The 8,436-nt window shown below is 46.3% G+C and overlaps 1 protein-coding gene across 1 annotated transcript in view; it reads left to right on the forward strand.

Moving 5' to 3' along the window:
- The window catches only part of LOC105905307 (multivesicular body subunit 12B-like), a 54,075-nt gene extending 52,002 nt beyond the window's left edge, over positions 1-2,073 (forward strand). Inside the window, exon 10 of the mRNA XM_031570901.2 lies at positions 584-2,073. Within this exon, the coding sequence (XP_031426761.1) occupies positions 584-658 (75 nt within the window). The 3' untranslated portion in view covers positions 659-2,073. The remainder of the gene's footprint in view (positions 1-583) is intronic.
- The last annotated feature ends 6,363 nt before the right edge of the window (positions 2,074-8,436 follow it).

Consider the following 8,436-nt stretch of genomic DNA (forward strand, 5'->3'; position numbering starts at 1 on the left):
ATATATATATTCATCTTCACTACTGTCCTGATGTGTGTCAAAGTGAAACTGTGAGAACTGCTAGTTTAAATTCAACTCCTATTTCAGTATTACACTGTCTGTGTTCAGGCCCCGTCTCTCACTCCTACCTGTGCACCTCCAGACTCATACAAGTTACAAGTCTTTTTTATTTGCCAGATGCACAAAATGACACAGGGTCAGACTGGGCACTGAAATTCTTACGACGAGGCGCCGCCCAAACCTACCATAACATAACATCACATAATGTAGCATAACAAACCATGACGTACACTCTGCACAAGTACTATGAACATAATTTTACACATAATAAACATATAATAACCTAAATAACCTTACTAAATATACAAGATAAATACACAATACGGTGTGCTAAACATATAACAACCTATACATATAATACTAATATACATATAGCAGCCTATACATATAATACTAATATACATATAGCAGCCTATACATATAATACTAACATACTGCTGCTCATCATTATCTCTGTGTCTCATGCTCTGTGTGACGTGTGTGTGTGACGTGTGTGTGTAACAGTCTCTCTCCTGTCTTCCAGTTCCAATACACCTTTAGCACCGAGTACAGCTCTGCACCCTACCTGGCCTCCAGACACACCCAGAGCCAGCCATGAAGCCAGACACCTGCAAGACACAGAGAGGAGCGTGGGATAGCCAGAGAGGATGCAGGGATAGGCAGAGAGGATTATGGGAAAAATGAAAAGCTATAATATAGTTTGAAGAGTGCAGGCTTTTCCCCATGAGCATGTATGCCTCTTTTCTTCTCTTCTCTTCTCTTCTCTTCTCTGTATTTAAAAGGTATTTGAAAGGTATTTTGTGGATCACACTAAATATTTTATGTAATTTTAACATGTCATGTGTTTTAATTTTGTCTTGATTTCATTGTGGGAAATTTCTTAGACTGAGATAACTTGAATGTCCTCCAAGAGGCAATTTGTGGTACACCACAGAACATATAGACCATTAAAGGCACATCAGTAAACATATAGACCATTTAAGGCACATCTATTAATAGAAACAATAATAATCCAAATCATCTATAGCAGCCATCATAAACACCATCACAGTCAAGGCAGACATTTAAGGTGCATTTCCACAACTGTAGACCAATCATGAAGGTAAATAAATAGTGAGCGTATTACACATCCCCTATGCATTCACATTCACTAGTCTTAATAGTATTACACATCCCCTATGCACCTATGCATTCACATTCACTAGTCTAAATAGTATTACACATCCCCTATGCACCTATGCATTCACATTCACTAGTCTAAATAGTATTACACATCCCCTATGCATTCACATTCACTAGTCTAAATAGTATTACACATCCCCTATGCATTCACATTCACTAGTCTAAATAGTATTACACATCCCCTATGCACCTATGCATTCACATTCACTAGTCTAAATAGTATTACACATCCCCTATGCACCTATGCATTCACATTCACTAGTCTAAATAGTATTACACATCCCCTATGCACCTATGCATTTACATCCACTAGTCCATTGTGTTCCACACCCCATGGCTACCACATCCTGTCTAATTGAGTTGTTGCCGTGGGGATAAATGAGTGTTTTGCTGGGTTGGGTCTGGCATTGGGGTATGTGTACCTCCGACCAGAGGGGAGTGACTAGAAGTCTGCTGAATGGGGATGGGATGTATGTGACCTTGACCGTCTGTATCCTTGTGACCCTTGACCTTCTGTATCCTTGTGACCCTTGACCGTCTGTATCCTTGTGACCCTTGACCTTCTGTATCCTTGTGACCCTTGACCTTCTGTGTCCTTGTGACCCTTGACCTTCTGTGTCCTTGTGACCTTGACCTTCTGTGTCCTTGTGACCTTGACCTTCTCAGTCAGCCTGGTCAGGTGCATGTGGTACAGGTCAGCCTGCTGCTCCCCCGGGGTCCTCCCACAGGTGTCAACCATTTTTCCCAATTTGGAATGTCCATAACAGGACCCAATACAATAACAAAGGACGCTCTCAATAAATGAGTACGAATGTTGCTATCAACTTTAAACATGTTTTAAGTTTATTAGAAAATACATGTGCTGAAGACCCTTCTTAGAAATAGCATCGGCACATACAGTAGATCTCAGGATAATTTGTGGTCTATAATAAATTAGTCATTTTTCCAAACTTGAAACAAATGTAAGGATAGTTCATGTGCATAGTTCATTTTTATCCAGGTGGAATAGTCATCTGACACTTGTGTTAAACCAGTTCTGTTCCTGAATCTCAGTCCTGTTGGGATCTCCTGCACCCATGACCATATTTCTGTCACTCTTGGAACTTTGGGGAGGAAGAGCCTTTTGGGCAGGTTCAACTCCATCACTAAGAATGGCCACTAGATGGTGCTGCTGTTCACCTGAGCTTAATGTCAATGTGCTATCTGCTTGTTTACATGTGTGTGTGTGTAGGTGGGGGGGTGGTTGTGTAAGTGTGTGTGTGATCAGATTGTACCCATGTGGTGTGTGAGTTGATTACTGTCTGAAGGCGAGTGAGTGACTGTGTGTGTGTGTGTGTGTCGTGTGAATTATGTTAATAGTGCTAATAGAATTTTAATGAAGCCAGGTGATGTGCAGGTGTGTACTTGCTCTCCGATACCAGAGGAGTCAGTGGAGAAGCAGTGTGATGTTAGTCCACTCTGTGTGTGTGTGTGTGTGTGTGTGTGTGTGTGTGTGTGTGTGTGTGTGTGTGTGTGTGTGTGTGTGTGTGTGTGTGTGTGTGTGTGTGTGTGTGTGTGTGTGTGTGTGTGTGTGTGTGTGTGTGAATGATGTTAATAGTGATAGGATTTTAATGAAGCCAGGTGATGTGCAGGTGTGTACTTGCTCTCCGATACCAGAGGAGTCAGTGGAGAAGCAGTGTGGTGTTAGTCCACTCTGTGTGTGTGTGTGTGTGTGTGTGTGTGTGTGTGTGTGTGGTGTGTGTGTGTGTGTGTGTGTGTGTGTGTGTGTGTGTGTGGTGTTAGTCCACTCTGTGTGTGTGTGTGTGTGTGTGTGTGTGTGTTAGTCCACTCTGTGTGTGTGGTGTTAGTCCACTCTCCGTGTGAGTGTGTGTGTGGTGTGTGTTTGCTGAAGAGAATAAAATATGTGGTTTAGTTGGTTATGCATTACATCCAATGAGGTCCTTAAGTGATAAATCAAAGAGCAGTCTTCCACCTTGGCTCTTCGCTGATCTAGAGCCTGACGTGTATCCATGGCTACGCCACGCTGCCAGGCGTGCCCCGTCAGGCCACTGCTGTGTGCTAACAGAGAGTCATAGTTAGTTAAAGGTCCACTGCTGTGTCCTAACAGAGAGTCATAGTTAGTTAAAGGTCCACTGCTGTGTGCTAACAGAGAGTCATAGTTAGAGAAAGGGCCACTGCTGTGTGCTAACAGAGAGTCATAGTTAGTTAAATGTCCACTGCTGTGTGCTAACAGAGAGTCATAGTTAGAGAAAGGGCCACTGCTGTGTGCTAACAGAGAGTCATAGTTAGAGAAAGGGCCACTGCTGTGTGCTAACAGAGAGTCATAGTTAGTTAAAGGTCCACTGCTGTGTGCTAACAGAGAGTCATAGTTAGAGAAAGGGCCACTGCTGTGTGCTAACAGAGAGTCATAGTTAGAGAAAGGGCCACTGCTGTGTGCTAACAGAGTCATAGTTAGAGAAAGGTCCACTGCTGTGTGCTAACAGAGAGGCATAGTTAGAGAAAGGTCCATTGCTGTGTGCTAACAGAGAGTCATAGTTAAAGGTCCATTGCTGTGTGCTAACAGAGAGTCATAGTTAAAGGTCCATTGCTGTGTGCTAACAGAGGCATAGTTAGAGAAAGGTCCACTGCTGTGTGCTAACAGAGGCATAGTTAGAGAAAGGTCCACTGCTGTGTGCTAGCAGAGTCATAGTTAGAGAAGTTAGAGTTCTAAAGGTCCAGAGGTCTAGAGAATGAGTGTGTTTCTTTATGACTCGACTATAAAAAGTCTCACCAATATATCTCTCCTTCCTTTGGATCTACTTGATAATGTGTAAAAAAGCAACTGAGAAAAAAATGTGTGGGGTTCAGGACTGAGCCTCTGGACTTTATACCTTCTTCTGGACCCAGCAGATGTGCCAAGTTGGCACAGAACCACAGGTCTGGTCCGGTTGGGCTGGGCTGGGTCCATTCTCCTCAGAAGACCCATCACATGGTTTCACCATCTCACGGGCCGCCAGGGTGCTGGGGATAATAACAAGATTTAGAGCCCACTCCCTACAATGAGAGAGAGACATGAACAAATGTGTGTGTGTGTGTGCTCAGCTCTCCTCTCTTGTGCAAAGACAGTAGTTGTGTGAGGGTGTGTGTGTGTCCCGTGGGGTTCCTGGTGTTCACGTGTGCATAACGTCTGGAATGGGGGTTATTTTGAACTGGCTCTATTTTAAGCCATATATCCCTTTTGGCAAACCTGCCTTAGTGGATACTGCGTAGTGTTATAACCACATATGAGCTGTGTTAAACCATCACCCCCCACCATCCTTATCTTGTGAGCAAGCAGCTCCCACACTGGGGAGCCCCTCTGGCCAGATGTGAAGGTAACAAACGCCAACAAACAGAAGAGTCCAGGGATGGCTGTGTGGACTAGGAGACTGTGTGGACTACGAGACTGTGTGGACTATTAGACTGTGTGGACTAGGAGACTGTGTGGACTATTAGACTGTGTGGACTAGGAGACTGTGTGGACTATTAGACTGTGTGGACTATTAGACTGTGTGGACTAGGAGACTGTGTGGACTATTAGACTGTGTGGACTATTAGACTGTGTGGACTAGGAGGCTGTGTGGACTAGGAGGCTGTGTGGACTAGTAGACTGTGTGGACTAGCAGGCTAGAAACAGGACGTAGGGCAGCATGTGTGAGGTGGACATAATGGAAAAGGAGACTGTTATTTATGAGGTGCTTTGAGTTATGACATGACTCCTAGTATGTCCTCCATCTCTGTCTCTCTCTTACTCTCTCTCTGTCTCTCTGACACACAAACGCAATGTTCCTTCCAGTTGTTCTTAACAGTCTGTAGAATAAAGAACAATAATCTGACAACTCTGATCGACACGCAGTGTCCCTCCCAGGCTCTGCCCATGGTCTCGCCAACATGAAACCTGTCTTTCCCGTGGGGTTGAGCTCAAAGCTACGAGTGCATGATAATGAGCAAGCATAAAGCCGTAAGTCCATGTTCATAAAGCCCCATTACGCTTGACGCAGAGGAACTGAAGCTATGTGAGGAATGGGAGCGATGGAAGGCAAGCTGCCCACAGAGTGACTTCAGTCAGGTCGCGGGACGTACCACTCTCGTGATGGATGGGGGAGGTCAAGCGTGTGGTCTCCCCCCTCTCCTGGCGGGTAACGAGCCCAAAGTGGGCTCTAGGGGGGGGCGGGGTGGAGATGAAAACCATCTTGTGGGATTGAGTGCGGTGAGTGATATCAAAGGTGCTTTTTTTCCTCCTGGGTCTCCCTCCCTCACAATACCTCCGCCATATGCCTCACGTTAGGGTAATTGAGCTGTGCTGGAGTCAGGTGTGAGGTGATCTCTCTCTTTCTCCCTCTCTCGCTGCCTTTCTCTCTCTTTCTCCCTCTCTCTTTCCCTCTCTCCATTTCTCTCTCTCTTGCCCCTTTCTTTCTCCCTCCATCTATCACTCCTTTTCACTCTTCCCCCTCTCTACCCTTTCTCTCTCTTCTCCTTCCTCCATTCTCTCTCTTTCCCTCTCTCCATTTCTCTCTCTCTTGGCCCTTTCTTTCTCTCCCTCCATCTATCACTCCTTTTTTCTCTCTCTCTCCTCTTCTCTCTCTTTCTCTCTTCCCCCTCTCTCCCTCTTCTCTCTGTCTTCCCTCCTCTGTCCATGTCTCTGTGTCCGTGTGTTGTTGCGGAGGCAAGACGAGCCGAGACGAGGCGTGTGAGACATGGCTGCAGCACAGGGCTCAATTAGCTCTTTTCATGTGAGATCAAAGCGTCGGAGGCCCACGACCGGACATCTACACAAGCTGCTGGACGTTTACACGAGCGGCCGGCCAATTAAAGAGCACTGATCACAGGGGGCGGAATGCACGGCCATGCCTCAGATCTCGACAGAGACGTGTGAACGAGGCATCACCTGATGGTTATACTGGTACCAGTATGAACAAGGCATCACCTGAGAGTGTGCGTGCGTGCGTGCGTGCGTGTGTGTTGGTCCCCTCTCTGTATACTGGTGCTAGTATGAACGAAGCATCACCTCATGGTTATACTGGGTCTAGTGCATAAACACAGAGATTATGTAGTGAGCTCATTTTATACAGAAATCAAAAGCATACTACAATAACACTTATTCATGAATCCATTTCTTCTCCATTCAGAGATTGTTGCATCTGGAAATGGGTGCAAATGAGTCTGTTATGAAGTGTGCAATTTTGTAACTTTTTTTTTAGAGTAATTTTTAAGCAATTTTAAAATGTCTGTTGTGTCTGTGTGTCTGATGAGAAAGACGTGGGTTAAGAGGTTAAGACACTGTGTGTGTGTGTGTGTGTGTGTGTGTGTGTGTGTGTGTGTGTGTGTATCTATCCGATGAGAAAGGTGTGGGTTAAGACATTAAGACACTGTGTGTGTGTGTGTCTGATGAGAAAGGTGTTGGTTAAGACATTAAGACACTGTGTGTGTGTGTGTGTGTGTGTATCTGACACTGAGACAGATGCCAAGGGTGTGTGCACATGTGGAGTGACCAGGGTGGCGGGAAGGAGTGTGGATGATGAACTGACTGTGTGTGAGTGTGATTGGTGTTGGAAGTCAACAGCAGATAGGATTGTGTGTGTGTGTGTGTGTGTTCTCCTGTGTATGCATGTGTGTGTGTGTTGTGTTCTCCTGTGTATGCATGTGTGTGTGTGTTGTGTTCTCCTGTGTATGCATGTGTGTGTGTGTGTGTTCTCCTGTGTATGCATGTGTGTGTGTGTTCTCCTGTTTATGCATGTGTGTGTGTGTTCTCCTGTGTATGCATGTGTCTGTGTGTGTGTGTGTGTGTGTATGCATGTGTGTGTGTGTGTGTGTCTGACTAGACATCCCTGCATAACTCCACAGAGAGGATGTGAAGGCCAGTGGGGGACATGAGTCTCAGACAGGTGCAGTGACCCTCCTGACCTCTGGAGGTGCTATTTCTGCTTTATTGGACATTTACGGCTGGCCAGTTGCCTTTTAACATGGCCACCTGGAGCCAATCAGGGCCCAGCGTCCAGGCTGCCCAGCGCAATCACTGAGGCCCCAGGGGAGGAGGCCTGTTAGGACATTTACGACCCGGAAAGTGGTCCGGGGGGAAAACAAGGAGGAGAAACACGGAAGAGGGGAGGAGGATAGAGGAGGGAGGAGGGGAGGAAGAAGGGATAGAGAAGGTGAGGAGGGAGGGAGAACAGAGGATTGCTTTCTTGCTAGTTTAACTCTCAGTGTGGGACTAGTTTAACCCTCAGTGTGAAACTACAGTAGGCCAGTAGGGGGCGCTGAGCTTCCTCATCCTCTCCAGTGTCTCCATAGTTACCAGTAAGAGGGGGAAGTGTGTTTGGCAGTAGTGGCCTTGAGGCTTCATTAACCACAAACATCCTTGTTCCTTTCTACCGCTGTATGGAGTTGTTAGCAGTGCAGTATGATTGGTGCAGAGATGTGTGTGTGTGTGTGTGTGTTGTGTGTGTGTGTGTGTGTGTGTGTGTGTTGTGTTGTGCTGTGTACACAGTCTGTTACACAGTGCTGGAGAAAGATGAGAGAGGTCTTTCGTTCCAGCAGGAGTGCAAGGTCAACAGATGTGCGGAGTGGCAAGCGCACGCACACACACACACACACACACACACACACACACACACACACACACACACACACACACACACTGTCTGATGCAGCAGTGGAGGCCTGGTTCCCTCCCCCCCCCCCCTCTCTCTCTCTCCCTCTGCGCTCTGTCTAATGTTCAGGCCAGCCCAGTAACACTGGTTTGACAGACACCGAAGAGATCATCACTGCCAGATCCACCCAGCTGAGCAACATCTGGAGGATTTTCCTCTCCGACAAACCGTAGTCCCAAAGTGTGTGCGCAGACACAGACACACACACACACACACACACACACACACACATACACACATATATATATTGCATTGGAATGTTGCTGTCCAGAGGGATCTGGCAAAGTTTGTAACATTTTTACAGCCACACTTCGTTTCCCTGACATCTCAGTTCAAGTGAGAATCCCAATTATAATGGCACTTTTTCAGAACTCCGCTTTAATGCGTCACGTTTCATATGTGCCGTCTATTCACAGTGACAGAGTCAGACTCTGAGCTCAAGGCCTGAGCTCGATCTGTGTGTGTGTGTGTCTGTGTGTGAGAGTGTGTGTGTGTGTCTGTGTGTGAGAGTGTGTGTGTTTCTGTG

This window comes from Clupea harengus, chromosome 7, assembly GCF_900700415.2.
Source record: "Clupea harengus chromosome 7, Ch_v2.0.2, whole genome shotgun sequence".
Taxonomy (NCBI): domain Eukaryota; kingdom Metazoa; phylum Chordata; class Actinopteri; order Clupeiformes; family Clupeidae; genus Clupea; species Clupea harengus.